This window comes from Mustela erminea, chromosome 18 (genome assembly GCF_009829155.1).
Source record: "Mustela erminea isolate mMusErm1 chromosome 18, mMusErm1.Pri, whole genome shotgun sequence".
In the NCBI taxonomy this organism is placed as follows: Eukaryota; Metazoa; Chordata; class Mammalia; order Carnivora; family Mustelidae; genus Mustela; species Mustela erminea.
Window position 1 is genome coordinate 47,360,098 of NC_045631.1, and position 24,363 is coordinate 47,384,460.

General features: G+C 53.4%; 1 protein-coding gene and 1 long non-coding RNA gene across 3 annotated transcripts in view; one reads left to right on the forward strand and one right to left on the reverse strand.

The window, feature by feature from the left end:
- Positions 1 to 895: 895 nt before the first annotated feature.
- The window catches only part of ERN1 (endoplasmic reticulum to nucleus signaling 1), a 77,559-nt gene continuing 54,091 nt past the window's right edge, over positions 896 to 24,363 (reverse strand). Inside the window, exons 9-22 of the mRNA XM_032321700.1 lie at positions 23,425 to 23,503; positions 22,439 to 22,604; positions 18,485 to 18,603; positions 15,821 to 16,012; positions 14,011 to 14,278; positions 13,193 to 13,283; positions 12,720 to 12,909; positions 11,843 to 11,942; positions 11,365 to 11,564; positions 10,779 to 10,926; positions 9,008 to 9,135; positions 6,546 to 6,669; positions 6,043 to 6,110; positions 896 to 5,496 (exon numbers count right to left, since the gene is read on the reverse strand). Coding sequence (XP_032177591.1) covers positions 5,284 to 5,496; positions 6,043 to 6,110; positions 6,546 to 6,669; positions 9,008 to 9,135; positions 10,779 to 10,926; positions 11,365 to 11,564; positions 11,843 to 11,942; positions 12,720 to 12,909; positions 13,193 to 13,283; positions 14,011 to 14,278; positions 15,821 to 16,012; positions 18,485 to 18,603; positions 22,439 to 22,604; positions 23,425 to 23,503 — 2,086 coding nt within the window. The 3' untranslated portion in view covers positions 896 to 5,283. The remainder of the gene's footprint in view (positions 5,497 to 6,042; positions 6,111 to 6,545; positions 6,670 to 9,007; positions 9,136 to 10,778; positions 10,927 to 11,364; positions 11,565 to 11,842; positions 11,943 to 12,719; positions 12,910 to 13,192; positions 13,284 to 14,010; positions 14,279 to 15,820; positions 16,013 to 18,484; positions 18,604 to 22,438; positions 22,605 to 23,424; positions 23,504 to 24,363) is intronic.
- LOC116577909 lies at positions 22,114 to 23,431 on the forward strand. Of its 2 annotated transcripts, none has more exons than XR_004280658.1 (3): positions 22,114 to 22,204; positions 22,297 to 22,463; positions 23,330 to 23,431. It is a non-coding gene; the product is annotated as an uncharacterized LOC116577909 (long non-coding RNA). The 2 variants fall into 2 exon arrangements; XR_004280659.1 differs by having other exon boundaries at positions 22,297 to 22,362.

A 24,363-nucleotide genomic window follows, 5' to 3' on the forward strand; every position in this document is an offset into this window, starting at 1 on the left:
AGGGTGCTACCAGCAGGCTCCCTCCTTGGCCTGGACCCATTCCAAATGCAGCCCCTGCTCCGGCTTTGCAGCTCCCTGGGGACTCCAAGAGCTGGTTCTGCGTTGCTATCGAGTGGCGGGAGGCAGCGAGTGGGCGTCAACAGCCTCCTGCAGCCCCTCCTGCTACCTCGGGTTTGGGCCCATCCGGGGGGTTCCGGGATCCGAGCTTCAGAGGGCGCATCCCTAATTCCTAGGCGTGCTCCTGGGATCTGGCCTGGCCGGAGCGATTGGGCCGGAGGGATTGGACGGTGGCCAGCAGAGGGGAAGGAGCCGGTCCCCGGGCCTCGTGAGCTGTCCCTTCCTGCCAGGCAAGAGAGAGGAACGTCCTCGGCTTTTTCACCAGATGGAAAGGAAGAAGCAGGCTGGTGGGATTCTAGTTCCGCCCAGACCGGCCGCGGGGCTCATCCTTAGGCCTGTGGGTAAACGGATCAGGTGTCCCTGACACACCAGGTCACAGCTATCCCAGTGCTGCGCCGGCCGAGTTACTAAAGCAGTTTTAACCCCATTATGGGCTCCTCGGTCCTCTTCACTCTACACCCCCCAAACTCGGCTGGAGTCTCATTCTCACCATGGGGCATTTCAGTCCCAACCCAACCAGGCCAGCTTCCTGGAATTCAGCCTGAACCAATACTTTTAGGGACTCCCTGCAGGGTTTCAAAGAACCTTTCCTCGCGGCCACGGAGGAGGATGTTCCAGCCTCCTGGACCGCGCCGCGGACACCAGCGGGCAACTGCACCCTCCCTACCCCGAGTCAGCTGCTCACCCTCACCGCCCATGCCCCTACGGCCAGGAAGACCGCCGGGAATGACCCCTTGTTTGAAAGCGGGCGTCAAGTCCTCACGGAGATGAAGCCGACTTCCAGGTCTAAAACTACCTTTATTTATGGGGGGCGCCGCACAAGACGCCTTCATCAATCAGCAGAATTATAAAACTGTACAGGAGGTACAAAAATAGGCTGTTTAACTTAGATAATTACCCTCACATCAAGCTTTAAAAATACACATAAAAATTGTACAATCTGGCAGTTTATAAAATATAAAGCTAAAAAGAGGATTGTAGGTTCACAGAGAGAATTCTATCGCACAATTAACACATACCCATTAAACAACCGTTCACGGAGAAGACACGATGGCACAGAATTTTTTAAAAAAATCACTTAAAAGAGAAAACTTGAACCCTGACCAAATTTCTCACCCTTTAATGATAAAACTACTGTGAGGCGTCCATCCCATGGAAGGATCCAGTATAACTTTTCCTTTTCCAGTTTTAGAATGGTCAGGGGTGTGTTGTCCAAAACAAATCTGATGTGCTTTAGAAGCAAGTGCAATTATAGCTGGATACACGTCAGAGTAAAAATTAAATAAATATAAATAGGTTAAATAAATAGGTCATCGCAAAAAGAACACTACGAAAGGTTTGCATTTGAGAATGCCGCCTGGTTGACGGGTAATGCTTCCTAGGTAGGTGGGGACGCCCCCGTCACAGCTTTTGGGATACTGAAAAGGAACACTGGACCCGCCAGACGCACACAGATTACAGGGGGAGGCGAGAGGGGCGGGGACTTGGGCCGGAAGTGGACCTTAAGGCTGCCCCAGGGGGAGGCTCACTGCAGATGCCTTCTTGGTGGTTGGCCAGGGAATACAGAAAGGATTCACGCGCAGATACAAGCAACCAGAACCAGGGCTACTCGCGGCAGAAATCATTGCTTCATCAAGAAAACAAAGTAGAGGATGAGGAGACACTTTGGTTTAAAAGATCATGGTCCAACCTTGGAAGGCGGAACTTTGGCTCATCTCTATGGGACAACCAGCGACTTTCTTCTAGGAGAAAGGCCAAGGCCAGGCCAGACTCAGTTACAAGGACAATGCCAGGATGGTGAAGGAATGAGCAAGGAAGAGACACTGGGATACATGAAGAAAAGGGAGTTCAGATACTAAATGAGCAGAGAGAAGGCTAAAGAGAACATAAGGAGGCTCTTCACAGGGTCGCCGCGCTCTCTCTCCCGGCTCTCGTGGCACAGAAGGCAGCAGCAGGTGAACCAGCCTACCTCCTGCCAGGACCTCCAGGCTGAGGACCCAATACACAGAGCAGGAGAGCAAGAGCAGACTCAGGAAACCCAAACCCGGCCGGAGTCCAACTTCTGGAGAGACAGCGGCCAAGAAGAGAAAGGCCTACAACCCAGAGGCTCCCCTACATCTGCGAGAGCTCACATCAGCAGCCAATGCATCTCTCACTGTAGTAAGAAAGAACCACAATGGGAAACAGATCACACAAAACGTAACCAAAAGTTGACTCTGAACAAGGCCTTCCTTCTAGAGTCGGGAGAAAGAAAATCCTTTGCTGGGCCCACTGACCTGCAGATCCGTGTCACAAGTCGGAGTGAGGTCTCACTGAAAGGAGCCTGGGACGACTATGGCACGGACAGAGAGGGGGAGGGAGAGCCCCCCCTGCATCCAGGGTTTTAGGTCCGCCACTAGATGGTTTAGTGACTCACCGCAGACACCAGTGATTCCCCCAAAGTGCAAGTGCTCTGACGCCCAGGAACATGTGGGCTCTTGCTCAACTGTGGGTGAAAAGACTTGAGAAACAACAAGAGAAATTCTGGCAGGTGCTCTGAAGACGGGTTCAACACAGGCTTCAACACCAGGCTGAAGGAGAGCGGCCCTGGGATTCCCAACAGATGTGACTAGATGCTGCTGTAAAAATGAAGACAGCGCACTTCCAAGAAGTTAACAGCCTTCCTGGAATTGTGCTTAAGATCCACCAGCTCTGCTGTGACAGGACACACAAGGCTGCAGAACCCTGTTCTAGCAATGGTGCAGAGCACAACAGGAGACCAGGATTCTGGAGACGAGGGCGAGATGCAGCAGAGGATGCCCGAGCTGTTTCCATGATGATGGGGCCACAGGACACCTCTTCAAGCCACCTTAGGGGTTGAGGAGGGACCAGGTTCCTCAAAGTGGAGAACGGCTCTTCCCGGAGCCCTGATCCTTACTATGTGCTGTGTCGCTCCCTCCAGCTCTCACAAAAGCAGAGGTTTTGTCTGTCTCGTTCACCTCTACGTCCCCAGCCCCCAGGATCTGGCCTGGCTCACCCTGCAAGTACTCAAAGTCAAATACATCGAATACACGAGTTTGAGAAGGTGCGTGGTTAGAAACAAAGGTGAGAAGTAGAAAGGGCATTTAAAAAACAGTTGTTCTAAACACAAGCTGGGCCCAAACAGGGAGCGGACCCAAACTCTGGGCAGCCAGCCGGGACTGGCTCCCCGGCCTCCCCAAGGACACTGTTCAGCCACGCGACGGAAGCAGCACAGAGCCCACAGCCAGCCCACCACTTGGGGCACCTCCTGCACCTGACTGCCTGGGGCGGCGGAGGCGAGCAGGGATCACACTCAGGCCCGGCAGCAAAGTGACCGCAGATCCTCAGGGACAACAGCGCAGATGCAGCAGAGTCGGGGGAGGACAGCCATCTGGCTGTGTTCCTGAACCGTGGGTGCCGTGGCAGAAGCCGCAGCACGATGCGCGCCCCCAGCCCCAGGGCTCCCAGGTCTAGGCGGGGTAACCAGTGAGGAGTGAGGGTAACAGCAGGTGGAGGATAACGGGAACTTAAGAAAAAAGTAAGTCCGGTCACTATGAAAGGAAGGGAACTGAATTCTATGAAGACACAGGAGAGCTTCTGATGAGTGGCCCCCAGCCCAACCCGCCACCAGGAAGCAGCTCCCAGAAGGAACGGCGCGCGCTCGGTCCGTCAGCAACATCCTTGATCCCGAGCAGGGTCTCCGAGCTCGCCGGCACCGAACGAAGGGCGAGGACCCACTGACCCGGCTGGACAAAGGACCTGGGGGACATCGCCACACTGTACCCTGATCACACTGAACCGCTAAGGCTCTTGGTAAAGAAAAGACAGCAAGTTTGGACTGAGACTAAAGTCAAAAACTCTACTAATTTTAGCCAAAAAGATGATATTGACATAATTGAGGGAATATTACTTTCAAGTTGTTTAAGGGATGCGGACAGCCTTGCTATACTGCTTTACTCTTCGGCATCAGAGCACGTTCTGAACGTGAGCGCTCTTTCCGGAGGGGATGGAGGCTTTTGGTACTACACAGAACAGAGAGTGTATTATGCATCTTGCATTTATCTTCTTCACGAGTAAGCTTCAAGTTCAGCTTACTTCTGCTAACGTAGCATTCTACAGTATGATCAAAGTATAAAGTTATTAAAATCTGCCAAGAGAAACACAAAAGCCTGCCCACGAAGCTCGTGGTGACTCCGGCCTCTGCTCCCGACCCCCCGGCCCGTCCTCCCGTCCAGAGACAGAGCGCCTCATTGCCCACGTGCTGGCCCAGGACTCCCCCCAGGGTGGCCACGAGTGTTGCATGTGGCCTCCTCCCCTCTGGTCCCAAAGGCCCGTTCCTGCCTGGGTGCTGCTCTTCTTGATGGGGCAACTTATCACCTTGCCCCCGCATGCTCCTAGACATCCCCCCAATCCTCCAAAGGCCACCAAGGCACTGGACTACTGTGGACTCAGGACAGAGTACCCTCTTCGTGTCTAAGAGATCAGCAGACACGGCCTCGTCTTCCAGTGGGCGGCACTCACCTGCCCCAACGCGGTGCCTCACACTCAGGACCCTCGCTGCCCCCAAGGAACACTGGCTCTAGCGACCTGGGGAACTCCGGGCGCGTTGGCGATGAGCGAGGCATCTCGGATCCCCAGGAACGACGCCCTCTGAACGACTTCCTCCTCCCCAGCGCCCCTCCCCTCTGGAGCCCCACTTAGAGCAGAGGCTCTGTTTCATGTCCCTCAGCCTCGCTGGTCGAGGAGGTGCTCCTGCTCCCGCACGGAGGCAAAACGCAGGACGGCCTCCCCTCTCTTCCTTACAGGCCCACAGGCTGACACCAAACAGGAAGTTTAAAAAATAAACTGTAGGTCTGAAGCCTGTGCATCCAGGAGAAGGCAGAGGATGCTTCTGTCACGGCGTCTGGGATGGGCCCTCCTTGGCCGAGGACCCTGAATGGAAAGCTTTCGAGGCCAACATCTTCCCAGCTCCCTACAGGTCAGAAGGGGTCGCGGTTCCCACCTCCTGGGGTCGGCGTCTTCCTCTGCTGGACGCAGAGCGGGCAGCTCAAGGCACTTGTTTTGGGAGCCTGGTCTCCCTGCTAAGCGGAGAGGCGTCCGGCTCGGACTTGCAGAGACCAGGCCACAGTCACACCTGGGGCCACCAGAATGGACGGCCACCCCGGCTCAAGGGGTGTCTGCAGTCACTGGAGGCCAGGGCTCTGGGGGCTCGTGGAAGTAGTAGGGCTGGAAGAGCCGCTCGTGGCCGCACGGCTCCATGGCCCGGTAGGTGTGGGACAGGAGGTGGGGGAAGCGGGACGTGAAGTAGCGCACGAAGTCGTCGGGGAGGGAGCCCAGCGTCTCCCGCACCTCCGCGGGGAGCTCCCGGTAGTGGTGCTTCTGCAAACAGGACGGACACACACACGGAGGTTAGCAGCTGGAAAGCCCAGGAAGCACCGGTAAAAGATCCTCTCGAGAGTCAAGGAAGACAGACTGTTAGTTGGTTCTCTGTCGAGGAGAAAAGGCGCAGGCCCTCAGCGGTCCATCTGCCTACCTTCCCTGCTCTCCCCTCTTTCAGGAGGACGCCTCAGAGCCGAGTCAGGCCCAGGGCTGGGGAGGCAGGGACAAGCTTCCCTGCTGGAGCGGCCCAGTGGCCAGGCCTGTGTGGGCAGGTCCCCATCGAAGGGGTTTATACTGTGCTGTCTCAGGCAGGAACAGGGCACACACAGGTCAGCAGAGACCACGGACGACACCAGCATCAGACAGCCGGCTTGCCAGAGCGGAACTCCTCACACCTCAACATCGCAGAAGAGCAAACCTGTCTAAGGGAACGAGTTGGCCCTGCGAGGTCAGAATTCTAGTAGGAGGGGAAGGACCCACAGAGAACAGAAAGGCCGAAGGTGGCTGGACCCGTCACCGGGCCCGCCGGGGGTTCACGCCGCTTACCTTGTTTCTCATGGCTCGGAGGAGGTCTCGGACGGAGCCGCCTTTATAGGTCCTGAATTTCCGCAGATCTAGGGAAGAAACCAGGAATGCCATATGACGAACCCATGTCTAAAGAGGAAAATTCCCGGGGCTCCTGGGGACCAAGCGATCAGACTGAAACACGACAGAACTATGCCATGCTCGTGGCTGACAGGAATGTGTCCCCCAGAATGAGCCTGACCGAGGGCAGTGCAAGGCTGAATTCCACCTCCGGGTCGCACTCACGAGCACAAATAACCATTCAGAGCACAGCACCTGTCACTGTCTCTGTCACGTGAAGAGACAAAATGAAACCCACATCTGTGTAATGAACCCTAGAGGACACACCCACGAAAGCCTCAACCCTGTGACATCTGGAGCCCAAACCGCCCGGAGCCGCCAGCTCCACGTTCACTTCTCAGAAACGGCTGCTGCTCTGGAAACGTTTCCTCCAACCGGCGCGCCGGGGGCTTCAGCGTGGTCACCTGTCTGCAGGGGGACGGTGATGTTCTCTCTCCAGTCCATCTTCACCACGGCTCTCCCGCCTCGCTCCAGCTGCTTCACTATCGGGCCGTCCAGGGACTCCTTTTCTATTCGGTCACTCACGTCCTGTGAGGGCGACAAGGGCAGCAGGCGATGGTCAGTGTGTGGAGAACCGGAGGCTGGAGAAGCAGCAGGTGATCGTCAATGTGTGGAGAACCGGAGGCTGGAGAAGCAGCAGGTGATCGTCAATGTGTGGAGAACCGGAGGCTGGAGAAGCGACACCCTCATGCACAGAATGGTCACTGCCACATGAGCCTCGGTCCCCGGCACCAGCAGCAAGTGCTGTGCCTCAGTCCCTCTCGATCTGTCACCCTCTCCCCTGCGAGCAGCCCTGTCTGTGGCTCACTGGGGAGAGACCCACACAGACCACTTCTGTGACAGGGGGACGTGTCGCATCTCTCCACAAACCCAAATGCCACACCCGTGTCTCACCCCTGTGCACGCCTACTGTCTCTCACACGGAGGCGAGATGCAATCAACTGACTGTTCATCAGTGAACAACAACAGCTCAGTTCTGCTCTGCATCTTGGGCTTTTCCGTCTACGCAAGGAAACAGGACACGCTCAGATCCACAGCTGGTCAGAGCCCCTTGTACAAACAGAAAAGACAGTTGAAGCCCTCTTCTAGAGGGAGAAAGTTGCTGACGAGGGTGTGGGCTCCGGAGGCCCTGCCCTGGCCTCAAACCCTGCCCCGTGTCTGAGCTCGAGCTCCAGCAGCCGAGAAAACCGAGCGATGGGTCCCACACGTGTTAACGCGGCACAAACTCACTGGCCATAGTCTTTTCTTTCTTTGACGAAGGTGAGGCTAGACTGGCTGACTCAGACTTGCAGTGGCTAGAGGAATGCCCTGGACAGGTTAGCTGCTCACCCCGGATGCCCTGCGGACACAGACTTCTGCCGCAAAGCCGGGACAGCTATACGGGGGGAGGCAGGTGTGGTCACAAGATAGGGGACTTGGAAAAATGAAGACTTTAAATCCTAACCCACAGAGGGCTGGAGGTCCCTTTGTGTGAGCTTTACTCCTGTTCTACATCTTGTCATCATCAAAGGAACCTGACTAGTTTCCAGAAGCCCCTGGAGGACACCTGACCTCCTAACTGTAGTATTACGACCCTAATGAACAATCCTAATGTTGTCCATGCCCACTGCTGCCCTGGGAAATGGCAAGAAAGCCTCCCCTTCTCAATCCATCCAAATACCTACTAAGCACCTGCCACAAACCAGAAATCAACCACTCCTGGTCTCAGGGAGCTTCCATGTTGGGAGGTAAGGCTCTACTCGGACTGCGGGTTCAGGGTGACGGTCACTCCTAGACCCAAGCTTCACTCTGACCCAGACCACACTGCCCCTGGGGGCCTGCCTTCCAGGCCGGGTGCACTGGGTATGATGTGTCTGGATGAGCTCTGCTGAACTGACCCCAGGGAGAATGAGAAACCCGTTCCCTTTCCACAAAAGCCACTGGCCAGGCAACACCACAAAGTCTTAAAACGGCCAAACCACTGGTGGAGCTCAGCTCTACCCATCCTCTGAGTATGCGTCTCAGAATCCACCATAAGCAAAAAGAGATGTGGGCAAAGATTAGGTAAAAGAAGGTAGAAAGAATCCAGTGTAAGTAAATGTTTAGATTTTGGAGACTTGAATGAAATTATATAATGCCTAAGAGTTCCTGCACAGTAATCTGGGGTGAAGATTCGAGAAGAGTGCAGAGGTTCAGTTAATAATTGCTGGAGCTGGCAGATGGGTAAAGGGAAGTGCATGATCGTATTCCCTCCATTTTTGTGTGTATTTGTAAGTTCCCGCAACATAAGGTTTTAAAATTATGGCACATCCACAGGACTGAGTACAAGAGTAGTTAAAATTTTAGAATTAAAAAAAATTTTTTTTAGAATTTTAAGATGAAAAAAATTGGATGTTAATATACTACATTAAATATATTAATAACATACTACTATTAGGGGCACCTGGGTGGCTCAGTGGGTTAAGCCTCTGCCTTCGGCTCAGGTCATGATCCCAGGGTCCTCAGATCGAGCCCTGCATGGGGCTCTCTGCTCAGCAGGGAGCCTGCTTCCCCCTCTCTCTCTGTGCCTGCCTCTCTGCCTACTTATGACCTCTGTCAGTCAAATAAATAAATAAAATCTTAAAAAAATACATAATAAAATATTGTATCAAAATATTAGGTGCTGAGGAAAAAAAGGACACAAAATTGTACATACAGTTTGACCCTAACACACTTTTATCTGTATGAAAAAAGTATGTTAAAATATCAACCATGGTTCTCTCTTCATTATGGGATGAGGAGTCATTTGTTTCATTGTCTTTTGCCATATTTTTTAAAATCTGGGAAAAGTTAAATGAAGGCTTCTGATTAAAAAAGTACCCCCAAACTCCAAACCCAAGAGGCCGACCTGGAAGAACTGCAGCTGCTTCTCCAGGCTCCAGAAGAACGGGTGCTTCAGCACGTGTTTCGCGGACGGGCGCTTCTGAGGCTCCATGGCGATCATGTTCTCTATTAATTCCCGGGCAATGACGTCTTCTACAAAGGAGGAAGACAAGCAAGTCGTCACTTTCCCCGGCCACGGTCACAGTGAAATACCCGAACCTTAACAGCACATGTGCCTTTTGATTCAAGATTCTACCAACGGGAGCTCATTGCAGAAATGGTTTAAGAACGTGCACACGGGGAGCCTCGGAGGCTCAGTGGGTTAAAGCCTCTGCCTTCGGCTCGGGTCATGATCCCAGGGTCCTGGGATCGAATCCCACATTGGGCTCTCTGCTCAGCAGGGAGCCTGCTTCCTCCTCTCTGCCTGCCTCTCTGCCTACTTGTGATCTCTGTCAAGTAAATAAATAAAATCTTAACGAAAAAAAAAAAAAAGAACATGCACAAACTTTGGCCAATACAGGGAGTTCTCACCATGAGATCTGGGAAAAAGAGTAACTGGAAATACCCACTAGTGGAGGCTCTGGGAATGCCTCAGGGTCCCAGGCCATGCTCTGAACATGATGCCCCATCGAACACCGATCAACACGGAGAGGGACTCAACGGCATGGACGATTTACCTCCATGTTTTACACAAGGACACACACCTGTCTAATTAGACGACTGGAATAAGATATAAAAAGGTATTGACAGCAGGGACTCCTCACTGTGTTAATGGAATTGGGGTCTTCATGCTAACCTACTGTTTCTATAGGGAATAAGGAAAATTAATCCATGAGCAAAACAGAAAATTAGTTTTGATTTCTTTTACACATGATCTTAGCCAAAAGGCCGAGAAGCAATAGTTTTGATTTTTTAAAAAAAGATTTTATTTATTTATTTGACAGAGAGAGATCACAAGTAGGCAGAGAGGCAGGCAGAGAGAGAGGAGGAAGCAGGCCCCCCGCCAAGCAGAGAGCCCAAAGTGGGACTCGATCCCAGGACCCTGAGATCATGACCCGAGCTGAAAGCAGAGGCTCAACCCACTGAGCCACCCAGGCACCCTTGTTTTTTTTTTTTTTTTTTTTTTTTAAGATTTTATGTATTTGAGAGAGAGTGAGCAAGCATGTGCATGTGAGCAGGGGGAGGCTCAAAGGGGGCTGGAGAGAGAGAATCCCCAGCAGACTCTGCACTGAGTGTGGAGCCCAATGTGGGGCTCAGTCTCATAATCCTGAGATCGTGACCTGAGCTGAAATTAAGATGGTTAACCGACGGAGCCACTCAGGTGCCCCAGTTTTAATTTAGAGGTGGCACTGGGTGTCATGGGTCAGTTACAACACAGGAAACGCTGAAGTTGGCAAGGAAGCCTTGTTGCCCCTGCACCCAGAGAGCAAGACTCAGCCTGTCTGTCCGAGCCCAGACTGCACCCACTGACCACCGGCCTGCACACGCAAAGTTTATGAAGTAGGGACTATCTGTTTTCCCGAATGTTTGTGGAGGAAGGGACCTCAGGTTATTTAACCCTCACAGGTCACAAGCAAGAAGAGAGAGGTCCCTAGAGGGGGTCTTTCCCAGGACATCGAGGGGCTTGAAGGAGCCACAGAGCTGTCGGCCTTAGGAAGAGGTGCTCTAAGCCCACCTAGCCAACCTACCCAACCTTCCACCAGCTTGGGAACGCGTCCTCAATTCCCGGAGGCCCACAGAGTCTATCTGGGCAGCTGGGGTGGCTCCCGACCCCTCCTGCCCTGCGGCCCGCTCACCGTGCTTCTCAGGGTGCAGGCAGTCCAGGCTGTAGGCTCCCAGGAGGATGTTGGCCTGCCGCTGCAGGGACTTGCCAAAAGGGTGGCTGCCCTCCGATATCACGTAGTAAAAGACACAGCCCGCAGAGAAGATGTCCACCGTGTAGGTCTGAAGAGAGACGGAGCGGGTGAGAAGCCTTCTGGAGAATTCTCCTCCTCACTCTGCAGCGGTGAGGACAGGAGTGTTACTGCTGCTTCACCCACCCTGAACGGGCCCGGGGAGACTCGACTAGCATATTCGAAGCGCCCAGGGCCCTGCTGGCCCCCGGCAAGGGCTGCGGGCATGTTGGCCTTCACAGCAGGAAACGTGGGCTCTAGAGCCGAGGCGCTGGGGCAGGAAGTGATTGGAAAAGTACGGGAGTGGGGGGAGAGCCACTGCCCTTCCATTCGTCTGAACAGGACCATATGGCAAGTGCCAGCAGCATGCTGTTCACATAGAAGCTCTTCGACAAACGTCATTCTCCATGTGCCACAGCCCCCAAGGCTTGAATTCAGGGGCTGTGTCTCCTGAAGAGGCAGGAGGCCGAGAGCTGCGCCCGGGACTCACAGGGTTGTCCTTGCAGTCTTCGCTCAGCATCTCTGGGGCGATCCAGCCTTCCGTGCCCGGCACTCCGGAGCGGCGGCTGAAACTGTGCCTGCCTACGGCCAGCTTCTTGCACAGGCCGAAGTCCGAGATCATGGCCTTGATCCTGCCATGTGCGTTGGGCATGGAGAGGAGAATGTTGTGGGGCTTCAGGTCTCTGTGAACTAACAGAACGCTGCAGATCAGTCCCACACTCACCACGAGTAATGTCAGGGAGTGCACCCTCTCAGATTCCCAGCAAGCCTGCTGCCACCTCTAAGGGTTCTAGCCTGCAACTGTGAGAGTCCTCTTTGAACTCTTACTATCAGAAGGCCACCAAACCCCGCCAAGTGCATACCAGCGATAAAGCACAGATTCTCAGCAGAGGGAGGGACCACGCCTGCAGCCACCAGCCTGCCCCTCCCCCAGCAGGGGTGCAGCCTGGGAACGGGAAGCGTCTCACCAATGTTGAGGGAGTGCAGATGCGCCAGGCCCGAGGTGGTCTGCTGCAGCAGGGTGATGGGCTCCAGGCCGAGGTGGGCAAAGTCCTTCTGCTCCACGTACTGCAAGAGACACGAGGCCGAGGTCATGCACACAGCCCCTCCGCAGGGACAGCCCCAAACCAACCCAACCCCCTCCCCCTGACACCACCCCCCCACAGTACATTCTTTCTTTCATTCCAGTGATTTAATTTTGTTTAGAAAACTCCTGCCTGCAGCTTTTTGCTTTAATTAACATTTGGGATTAGGTCCGCTTATTTTCTTTGATCCTATTTATACTGACAACATTCCCCGCCCAACAGACTTTCTCCTGAAGCCACAGGCTCAGTTAACCAAACAGAAGTCCCGAGGGACTCGTGTACAGTGATAAAGGTAAGAGTGCAAGGAATTCAAGTTCATGGCCTCATAAAGGCAAACCTGCAAGTGCAGCCAGCTAATACCGAGACAGGTTCCCGGTGAGCCTAGAGATCGAGCTTGAGCAAAAGGGGTTCGCAGGAGGATCTCCAAGGCCTGACTGCTCGGCCAACATCCTCCAAGCCCGCACTAGCCCTGCTCAGGGTGAGAACTGCAGGGTTTCCTGGGGGCAGTGGAGACAGACACCAACTGCAACCAAAGATTGTCCCACCCAACTGAAGATGAGGGGCTGAAAAGTCTCTCCTTCTGGGCTATTTGTGGCTAAGCGGACGTGTCTGTCAAAAGCACCAAACTGTTCACTCAAAGTCCTACGCTGTTTTGTGACCTCAATGAAGTGAATATAAAGAAATAAAAGAAAAAGAAAGTGTAATCCCTCAAGCCACCGCTGCCCGGGGGAGGGAGGCTGCAGCCGCCCGGGGCTCCCACCTCCTGCAGGGTGGCGGCGCACAGCTCGATGGCAATGTACTGGAACTGTCGGTCCCTCTCTGTGCAGAAGTAGCGGATCACGTTGGGGTGCTCATCGGATTCTCGAAGCAGCTGGACCTCACGGTCCGCGAAACTGAAACACTCAGGGAGGATCCTCTTGACGGCCACGTCACGGTTGTCAAACATGCCCCTGAGGACAAGGATCAGGGGCTGGGTTGGGGGCGCAAAGCAGGCTGTGGAGACGAGAGACCCACAGGCCCACGGTGCTCCGTGTTCCTTGAGGCAGCAGCCACCCCGTGAGCCCCCCAGCCCTAACCAAGCACCAGGCGGCTGTCCCTTCCTCCCAGGAGGTAAACTTCTCCATTTCGGCCTCTGCTATGACTCTGCAGCACCCGTGGAGCCTGGCCTGCCACATCCAAGTGGACAGGTGCTCAGACAGGAGGCGACATCACAGAGCCCTCGGAGCCACTCACCGGTACACAATCGTGCCCTCAGCTCCGTGACCCAGCACATCCTTGGGACAGAATGAAATCTTCCCAACTATCACCATGTTGGTTTCCTCATCTGGGATGAAACAGGAAGAAGAAGTGGTTACAAACGAACATAATCTCAAACCCCTCGAGGTTAGAAGGCTGCGAGCTGCCTGAGCCCAGATACAGGCTGTATGTTCCCAGCCCGTGGCCAGCGGAAGCCGGGCTCCACTCCCCCGACACCGGGGCCACAGGCATCCCGCCTCCTGCTGTCTGTCCCTGCCTCAGTGTTACTGTCGGGAGACAGTGGTCCACCACAGATGTACTTACAATTTGCAACCGAAACCTTTGGAAAGCACAGCCAATGTGCAATGGAGGGGCCAGAAAAAGGCCCCAGATTGAGACTGAGCTCAGGTCTCTTGCACGAGCTCCGCCTCCAGCCCCTCAGAGTATCACCCCGACGGCTGGTCTGAGCCAACCCCCCCCCCAGAGAAATGGGGGTCAACAGCGGCAGTGGTAACGGGGCTGCTGGCTGGCCTCAGCAACGCTCTCAAGTCAGACACCCAGGGGACCTTGGGCTGGCAGCAACTGCCAGCCCCTCCAGAACAAGACGGAGGCAGAACAGGATGGTCCCCCAGAGGGGAAAGGCCCTGGGGTGGCGTGGAAGCCCGGCCGCCAGAATGACAGGGAATGAGGTGAGAACACAGTGAACCCTTAGAAACGGCACTCTGCGATCCTGCGGACACTCCCTGGGAGGAACTAGTACTGGATGGCTCTTAGACTATGTTGAAACGAAAAGAGAAAAGAGCAACTCGTTTTACCCTCATCGTCCTGCTCCGGGAAGGGGCCGCTGCCAGCCTTGGAGGCAGAGCCACCGGAGTGCAGCGAGTGGTTGGAGGCTCTGGGGGATGTGCTGGGGCTGCTGGTGCCCGAGCTCTCGGAGTACAGGCCGGACGAGTCCAAGGGCTCAGCATCCTGAGCCACATCTCCAGGTGGATGGAAGGGCAGCTGCTGCTGTTGCAGGAGCTGGATTTTCTCTAGTTCCTTCTGGAACTGCTGGTGCTGGAGCTGCTGCTGCTGATGCATGCTCTGGGAAGAGAAACCCGCATCCAGACAAGGGCAGTCTGTTCCCCCCAGGGACACATGCAGGCGCAGGCTGGTAGGGAGAAGCTCCCTCTGGCAGAGGAAGCAGGGGCCCTTTATGAGATCCCACAGGGACCAGTGAGAAGGCACAGGAGGCAGGATGGGTTCAGTGACTGGGGTTCTTCTTGCCATCTAGGATTTCCCAGGAGAGCCCACGCCCCCTGCTGGAGGGGCCTGGCAGGGGCAAGAGGAAGGACTGATGTAGGTGGAGGTTGGGCCCGATGAAGGGGGGAGGGGTCCATTCAATTCTAAAATTCTAGGACTTTTATGGAAGTCTGGAGTCGTTACAAACATGGAACCAAACAGAGCCTGGGAAGACCCGGGCTTGCTCAGGCTGTGCACTTGATAGAGGCTACGGCTCTACGTCCACGACGGCTGTGCACTTGATAGAGGCTAACACACAGATGGTCACTGATCCGGATGGGCAGGGGAAGCGGCTGGGGCTCACAACCTCACAGCCATCTCCCCACAGCCACATAGCCAGGATGTGGCTGTAACATGTGGCCTGGCCAAGTCCCACTTCCCGCATTTCGTCACGCTGCCTTCCCCACCTCCCCTACTCCTCTCATCTACCCCGCAAAATTCGGGGGTCATCATGTGAAGTAGCAGTGATCCGTGATTATTACTACCTGTGTGGGAAGAGCACTGAAGGGACGGCTGTGTAGCCGACCTCCCATCCCCCGGGAGTTTTCTGGCTCTCACGTACACTCTCACACTCCCTCTCTGAACTCGGGTTCAAAACCAGGAAATGCCAAAGATCAGCTGAGTAACACTGGGAACGTTATTTAACTTGCCCAGAACTTAGCTTCTCTGGGAGTAAGGCAGAGCAATGATGACCTCCCGGAACTGTGGGAGGTAAGATATAAAACACTGCAGGTGAACCCCTCGGTACAAATGGAAGGGTTTGTCATTCCTATTCCTGAATGGGACATGAGCCTCCTGGACACTAGTACTCTAAGATGACACGTCAGTGCTCTGAGCAACTTGATGAAGGAATATTCTAGAATGTTTTATCCAACTGCTAACCTATTCAACTATGTAATCTTAGCTCACTCACTTCCAACAGAAAGTGGAAGGAATGCCGCCTTTTCCACTCTCGCTGGTATCTCTCACAGGCAGTTTGTAAGGAAGGAAAGCTAAGTGGATTTTCATCTATGATCCCTATTCTTAAAAAGGAAAATACAGTTAACTATTCGAAATGATCTGCAGAAGCAAGGTTTACAAATCAGTTTTTACGATTAGTTAACTTTATGACATAGGTAAGAAAAAAAAAAAAAAACAAAAAACCAAAAACCTGTCCTTTCCTGAGAAGCTAGTGTCTTTTTAAGAACAATGTTTCTAAAAATAAGCAAATACTAACTCTGAAATGTGAAAGGCAATGTGTGTGCTTGTCTGATCTGATACGTGTGCAGAGCTCACGGGCACCAGGTGACCAGCCCGGAAGTTCAGAAACACCCGGGAGAGCGAAGGGAAGGGGCAGAGCTTTACCAAGGGGTAGGTGATGATGAAGGCCACCCAGCCGATGAGCAGGAAGGTGCTCAGGATGATGGTGGCGATGTCCTTGAGCACAGAGTCCATGGGGGCCTCAGGCTTGGCTGGGGCACGCTCGTATTTCTCTTCCACATCCTGTGAGACGGTGGTAGGCGCGTTTTCTGAAGTCTGGTCAACCAGGTTGATAACCTTGTATGGGACAGAGTGACTAGGTCACTGCACAATTTCTGGCCAGATATAAATGAGCCAAACAGTCAAGAGTAGCCGTGACTACCAGGCAGGATCATGCTGTAGAATGTACTGGGCTTTTTTGGCTAGGCTCACCAAAGATCACACAGCCAAACAATGGCTCTGCCTTTATCAAAGTGACTGTCCTGAGAGGCCAGGCTTTACTGCAATGCAATGAGGTTATTATCAGTACTCAAAAACAGCTCAAGAGCAGTACTTCTGGAAGGGTCTTTAGATCCTATATTCTTTAGAAAATCCTCACTGAAGACAAAGATGTCCTCCTTTGAGGGTCGATTTGATATCTGAGAAAACTCTGACATGCTCGGTGACAAAGTCTAGTGAAAAGGTGGATAGTCACTTTAATAAAACCGTGTTACATTAAAAAGGAAAACCCTGTGTGGGAGCACAGATGTGGCTGAAGAAAAATAAAGCAGCCTGTTTCTGTCACTTGTAAACTTCCAGGGCAACTCCAAAAACAAAATCATTTTTTTCAAGTATCCCACTATTTTTCAAGGTTTCTGAAAAGCATCAGAATCATCTGTTAGTGTTAGACAAAATTTTACTTGGAAGCCCAAAATGGAACCAGATAAAAGTGGACCTCCCGTCTCAGTTTTTTGGAGTCTCTAGGACTCCAAGAACAGTTTGGGAAAATGTATCAATGTGTTCTCAAACATCCTGTACCCCGGGAGCGCCATCACTGTTTGCCCAGCGAAGTGAACACAGCCCCTGGGCAAGCGCAGAACTTGGCATCCCCCACCAGGCACCCACCTTTCCCCGAAGCCCAGACTTCTGCCTTCGCTTCTCCCCGCCACTCCCCCCACCCACAGTGTATGGGGTGGGGGGTGGGGCTCGGCCGGTGGGGAGCAGGCAGCTGAGGAATGTCTGCTGAGCACAGGACCAGGAACAACCCTTGGTTACATTCGGTCTGAGGTGTTTGTAACAAAGGTTGTCTTGTTGCTGTGTAAATGCAACTCAGAGGATTTTAGGGGAGTTTTAAAAAACTCTGTTCAAGTCTGGATGATTATTAAAATCTTAACTGTGGCTATCTCTGGCCTTAGAGTAAGGGTTCTGTCTTATTTTCTTCTCTATACTTTTATTTTCTAAGTGTTCAGTGGTGGATGCAAGTAAGTTTAATAAGATCAACATCAATGCTGTCCAAGGTCGCTGTCTTAGGACTCAAAGTACTTCTCCAACCTGCTATCTTCAGAGACCACAGGCAACTCGAGATATCTCGCTCTAGATTCTTAAACAGCTTCATGATTTTCCTTTCCTTTCTCTCTGGATCAAATCTGAGCCCTACAGTGAACTTGCCGTGATCGCGGCCCCCACATCAGCCAGTCCCCCTCGTCTTCCTCGGACCTTGCCCACAGTCCAGGCCTCTCTCAGGCTTGCATCCCCCGTGGGAGGGCTGCAGAAGCTACCAAGTCCGAATGGCTTCTCTAGACCCCCTTCTCCCACCACTGGCCATGCTGGAACCCCTCCTACCTCCTGCCTCCTCCCCTCGCTCTGTGCCACAGAAGGCTGCCACCTATGGGCACAGCAGTGGTCTCCCTGCCCTCTGGTTCCCAACTGAGACCCCAGCAGATGGGGCAGGAGGTGGGAAAGGAAGTCCAGGTCGGTTGCTGATTATGCCAACTGAAGCTCCAGGCTGTCCACTCCTGCCCCCCAATTTCAGGCTAAAGGATGCTAAGAGAACGCCTAGGGCTGTCCACATCTGTGAGAATAATCCCTTTACTAACTCCCCTCCGATCGTTCTAGTCTGGATGGCCACCTATGTACGGCAGAGACCCTGCCCGGCACTCTGTGTCCCCAGAACTAAAAGGGGACAGCCCAGGGCAGAGGCTCGCGGTAGCTACCACCTGGGGGGGCCTCCATGCTGCTCAAATCTCTGTTCTGTGGGCACACTGGGCCCCTGCCAGACCAAGCCTCTACCAGACCAAGCAACCGAGCCCACCGTTTCCAAAGAGCTACTCCTGGTTTCAAGAAGCTTCGGGTCTCCCACCTCCTCTCACCAACCGTTGGCTCCACTGCCAGGTGCAAGCAAAGCTGGGTAACGTGGTTCCTCTGTAGCACGTGGTCCCACTTCCCACCGCTCCCCACGTGGTGGCCTCAAATCTGGTCTCAGGCCCAGAGCTGCACACGCAGGGTTCGTGCCACCTCCGGGTCTTCGTCTCTGCTGCCCTCTGTCCTCTGGTGCCCTTTACCCCTGTCCCATCAGCCAGCCCCCTCCCCCATCCCTCTGCCTTTCCCACCGCCCTCACTAAGTGCTCTGACAGTCTCCCCACCAGGCCTTCACTGGGTGATGTTTGCTGTGGGTTCCCGAGCAGTCCTCTCCCCTCCCAAGTCCACTGTGAGCCCCAAGGCAAGGGCAAATGCCTTCCCCCAGCACCTGACCCGAGGAGGCAGGAACTAACTGTTCACGTCCCCACTCACTTCCTCGAAGCTCTTCTTGTCTGAGTCGGCAGGAATCACGTTTTCCCGATGTTTGGGCAGGTTGTTGGGGAATCTCTCCAGCATCTTGGTAGACGCGGACAGCGGGGTTTCATGGTGTCCTGGGAGAGGAAACACATTTCCATGAAACCGGCTCCCCACACGGTGGTGGCCGTCCATGTCAAGCTCAGGCAACTGTCGCTCCCTACTGAGGGGCCCAGAGGGTGGGCACCCACACTTGTAAAGAGAGAGAAAATGAGGGGCAGTTACCAGAAAAATCTCATTAAGACAAATTTTATTACTCAGTGGCAGGTGTATAGTGTTCTGGATCTCTCAGTGAAGGGCAAAGAAGTGTCCTTGTCAGGAGAGGACTCAGAATCTTTGGGATATGTTCAGAGTAAGACGTGTGGGTAATTCCTAATTTATGTGTGGACTGCTGAAGCTTCTTGAAGCTCCATTAAAAATTCAAGCAGTTTCTCCCTTCAAGGACTACCTCGTAACATCACCCTACTAAGGCTATCATGTTCCCACCTTAGTATTTAAATCGCTCGGGTGGCATTCTATTCCTATTATCTATATTCCATCCTGGGAAGGGGTGAATTATTCACAAGAGAGAAACAGGATGGGGTGCCTGGGTGGCTCAGTGGGTTAAAGCCTCTGCCTCAGCTCAGGTCATGATCTCGAGGTCCTGGGATCGAGCCCCACATCGGGCTCTCTGCTCAGCAGGGAGACTGCCTCCCCCTCTGTCTCTGTCTGCCTCTCTGCCTACTTGTGATTTCTATCAAATAAATAAATAAAATATTTTTAAAAAAAAGAGAGAGAGAGAGAGAAACAGGACGCATTTGCTAGGGGAGCCGGGGGTCACAGTTCTCTGGGAGCTCACTCACTGATCTCTATGCTATCTGAAGACTACCTACTGTATGTTACACATTTATTGAGCATCGTCTGTATGCATATTACTATAAGAGAGACAAAGTTGAGTAAAGCTGGGATTCAGTATGGCTCGAAAATCTGTTTAGCTCTAACATGAAATGACGCCTATACTACCCAGAAGAGCCAGTTAACTCTCTCACAGTGCGCTGTTGGCTCCAGGACACACATTGCTTTGTGTTCTCTCCCTGTGATGCGGATCTCACTCTATGATCTTTCCACTGTTGTCCCAAACCTACCAGAGATTCTTATGGTCTGTATTTCCAAGACAAAAATAAACAAGAAAAATCTTTATCTTTAGGTCAGTTCTCTATAAGATCATTCTTTCTTTCTTTCTTTTTTTCCCTAAGATTTTATTTATCTATTTGGGGGTGGGGAGGACAGAGGGAGAAGGAGACTCCCTGCTGAGTGGGGAGTCAGACATGGGATCCAGGACCCTGGGATTATGACCTGAGCTGAAGGCAGAGGCTTAACTGATTGAGCCACCCAGGCATCCCTAAACAAGATCATTTTGTTCCGAACCACCACGTTTCCCCTTGTCTGTGAGAACTATGAAACATGCTTTACTGGGAAGTAGGATGTCCTCATGTGGGGTCTTCCTGCTTGAGACCCTGGAATCAGACCTGCTGATGGGGCCCAGGGATCTGAATGTGAGTGTCTCCGGGCACCTCTGAGGCTCACTAACAAGAAACCTTTGCTCTAGGAGAAAACAGGTCGCCCTCCCACGTGCTGCCCTGTGCTACAGGGCCCTGCCTGCCCCCACCCCTGCCCCCAGGGCCTGCTCCCTGTGTTTCAAGTCCTGCCTCCCCTGTAGGGATTTAGTAACAGACAACTACAGACAGGATTAGCCCAGATCCTTACTTCCTGCTATACTTCCCGCTCACAGACAGGCGTCTCCCGGAACTGGGCCCTGGCGCCATCAGGCCGCACGCTCTGAACCAACTTTTCCACGAGCATCATCAGGAGATCCCAACACATTTTTGTACAAACAGTACCTGGTCTTTGGGATTTATCTATCATCATCATCACGTCTGGGCTCTAGAGAAAAAGCACAGGCCCTGGCCCGGACCCATGGACTCAGGATCTCCAGGGGTCAAACATGCTTGTCTCACAAAGCTCCCACAGGAAGCCAACAGTACCCCAGGTTAAGGCCACCAGACCACATTGCTCAAGCTAAGAGGACTCATTTTATTTTCAAGACCAATGTGGGAAGTGGGGATATCCTTAATGTCTTCTTCCAAAACCAAATCGAAGGACACAGTTGGACATAAAAGGGCATGTCATTTTACCTGTGGCCCCGAGTCTATGCAAAGATTGCCAAGTAGTTCCTTATTTAAAAATGACTAGCTCCGGAGTTCCTCCAGGGGATTTCAGAAGTGTGGGGTGATTCCCTAATGACTTCTTCACACTTTGTTGAGTTTCTCAGTTTTCTTACTTGGACAACCTTTCCACTTTAAAAGGATATCATTTTGCAACCTAGTCATGAAGACTTTGGCCCCATATTTTTTGTAGTCTTAGGGACATATTTCCTTAGTTTTCAAAATTTTCTCTCTTCTTAGCCACTGGCGGGCTGGTTATGTATCCCTTAACTCATACAGAAAACTACATGACCTTGTAATTTTAATGGCCTCTACTCATCAGCTCTTTTCCCCCTCACATCGGCCACTCACGCATGCTCTCGAAACTACTTCTGTTCAAAAGAAAGGTAGAAGTGGGGCGCCTGGGTGGCTCAGTGGGTTAAGCCTCGGCCTTCGGCTTGGGTCGTAGACTCAGGGTTCTGGGATCGAGCCGCGCATCGGGCTCTCTGCTCAACAGGGAGCCTGCTTCCCCCTCCCCCTCTGCCTGTCTCTCTGCCTACTTGTGATCTCTGTCAAATAAGTAAATAAAATCTTAAAAAAAAAAAAAAAGGTAGAATTACTCTGTTACCTCTTTTGCCCATTATTTGGCAGAAAAAATAAGCAGAAGAAAAATGACTACAGAGAGTCAGAAGAACAAGACCTGGACAACCGTACAGGGACGCTCAGGCTCCTATCTGCAACTCCCAGTTACACCCCTGGCCCCAGCCCCCATCCCAGCCTGGGTGCCACCACGGGGCCTCCTAGGCCCACATGCTTCCCAGCCACCCCACATCCTTTCCTGGTGCCTCCAGCATTGCCCTCTCTCTGCCCCTTCCACTCAGCAGCTAGCAACCACTCGCCTCCCGTGCCCCCTCACGGAGTGGCATCCCGGCCTCTCACATCTCTGGGGCTAGGAGGCAGCAGGAGTGGGGGGAGACAGGATGCACAGAGACAAATCAAATTCAAGAAAACTCTGTCCTGCTCTCATTACTAGGGACGCTTACCAGAGACACAGCTCCTCTCACGTGACTCTGACTTCATTTTTCACACTCACTGCCTTCAAGTCTCATCTCAACCTACCTCTGTGGCTGACAGGAACCCCAAGTCCTGCCATTAGCAAGGACAGCAACAATGGAAGCGAAAGGAAAAGGGGACCCCACACATACACATCCGGGGACTTCTGCTGTGGCTCCCTGACCCAAGCCCAGCCTCAATCTCTTTGCCACCTTCCATTCCTCCGGGGTCTCCAACAACCCCCCACCGCACACCCTGTCTCCAACTCCCCCCAACCATGGAACTCTTCCATAGGAATCGCCCTGGTTTCCCAAAAGTGGAGCAACAAGGCTGTCTACCCCACAAGGGGCTGCTGGCAGAAATGAGGAGACGGGTTCGAAAGTGCTTAGCGCCAGTGCCTGGCATATAATGGACGGTCTGCGTGCCGGATAAGTGCACAAAGGTTATGTTAAGTCCGTACTTGGGTTTTGGAACATTAAATGAATTTTGAGAACTGACTTGGTAACACAACTACCCTGTTTCTTTTCCTTGCAGATAAAAACAGTGCCAGGTCTGAAAGACCATCTTGGACCCGAACTAAGCACAATGCGGTTGACCACGGTAACGAGCAAAGGCGGTCTTTGCCCACCAGGGGGCAGCACGCCGCGGCCAGAAGGGATGAGAAACCAGCGCTTACCTATCAGAAGCCAGTAGTTCCTCAGGTAGTTGAGCTTGTTCTTGCCTTTGAGCCCAGGGTCAAACTTGACATCTGTGCTGGGTGTGATCACACACTCCCCTTTGTCCCCGATGGTGACCCCATCAGTCTGGGGGCCTTCCAGCAAAGGCAGAGTGCTGCCTCGGGGCTGTGAATAAAGAACAGGACTGAGGTCTGGGGCAGCCCTTGTAGACGCGCAGCCAAGGGAAGCGATTTCTAGTGTGGGGCTGGCCCAGGACAGCAAGACACAAAGCCCTCACGTGGCAGAGCCTCCTTCCTCAACACCTTCATCAGGGGCAGCTTTTTAAGTTCTTTTGTCTGGGGACTGGGAAGAATGTGTGTGGAATTCGCAGAGGCTACTATGAGAAGCAGAGGTAAGTGAAGGAGCCCACAGCCCACAGCCTCTGCCCGGACCAGGGTAGAAGTTCTGGCCAGGAGCCCAGTGCTGGCTCCGCACTTGGAAGAGGCTGGTGAGGTCTGAGGAGGCCTCAAGAGGTCACCAAAGGATGGGAAGGATTTGAGCAGGAAAAAGGAAGGGAGGGCATTTGATGCGTGAGGCACAGCCTGAACAAAGGTGGAGAAAGCCAAACAGGAACCTTCTGGAATGAGGGAGAGATGGCCTGCACAACTCCCACAGAGACCCGAGCAGTGTGGAAGAAGGGTCCTGAGGGCCTGGACAGAGACAGAGGAGGGTGTGAACACCAGCCTGGACAGTTCAGACTTGAACATGAAAGCAAAGCAGAATGACTAGGGCTCCCGGGGCTTGGGAAGCTGCTCTTGTCATACATCTTCCCTCAGGAAGTAAAAAATGGTACATGGGCAGGAACTGTTTCTCGGGATCTAAGACCTGCGTCTTGCATTCTTTCCCCACAGGATGTTCAAATATAATTCAGAGTCATTCTTTGCCAAAATGGAAAAGGAGTGCTTGGGAGGAGGCTGCCCCTGTGAGCCCCCGAGAGGAGACTTACCACAACGGCGACTCCCTCGTGAACCATGGAGGGGGAGGCATACAGGCTGGTAGAGTACTTCCCAACATACAGGGTGGGCCTAGGAGACAAGCAGAAACATGCATTCCACAGTCACTTAATTTCTATGTTCCAGAGAAGGGGCCTTTCTGGAGAGAAGTGTGCCAGGCCCAAATGCCACGCTAAGAATAACCAGATTAACCCCTGGCACTCTGGCTGCGGAGTGAAGGCAGGGCTACCATCCTGGGAACCTGGACTGCAGGCCCCGGCTGTCGCTGCTTCCAGAGGCGTGCACGAGTCAGCCAACTGCCAGCCTGGCTTCCCTTTACCTGCCAAGGGAAGGCTGCGCTGGACCGTCCCCATGCCGCCTGCAGAAAGAACCACGGACAGTGCTCACCCGGGAAGGACCAAATGCTCGCAACCACTGCCAAGACACTAAGGTGGCCCGGACCACAGCCTGCTCTGACAACCGAGCTGCCATTCTGTCTCGTGACTCGTCGGGAGTCTAGAGGTTCTACAGAAACCCTGAGGCACACTCGCTGCTCTCAGCTGGATGACTGCAGCAAAGGGGTACACAAGAAGTTCCAAACCAGTGAGGGTGCTGCTCCCCCAGCCGGTGGGCAGCGAAGGGGCGGCGGGGGGGAGGGTCCGGCTTTGTCTGTGGGGTCGGCGTGAAGAGGCAGGGGCTGCACCTCCAGACCCTCACGGTTACCAGCAATAGCCAGTGTGGGGTTGGTCATCACTAAAGCCTTGAAACCTCCCTCGACAGACACCTGCCGTGCAAAAGGTGCTGTGCCAACTCGGAGAGCGCTCGCGGCCCCACCGCTCTCCCTCTAGCCCTGCGGAGCGGGAAACGGGGATTCGGCAAGGCCACGAGACCACGCTACCGGCTGCTAACAGGTGGGGATGGCGAACACAAGCCTGCAGAGGCTCAGGCTTATT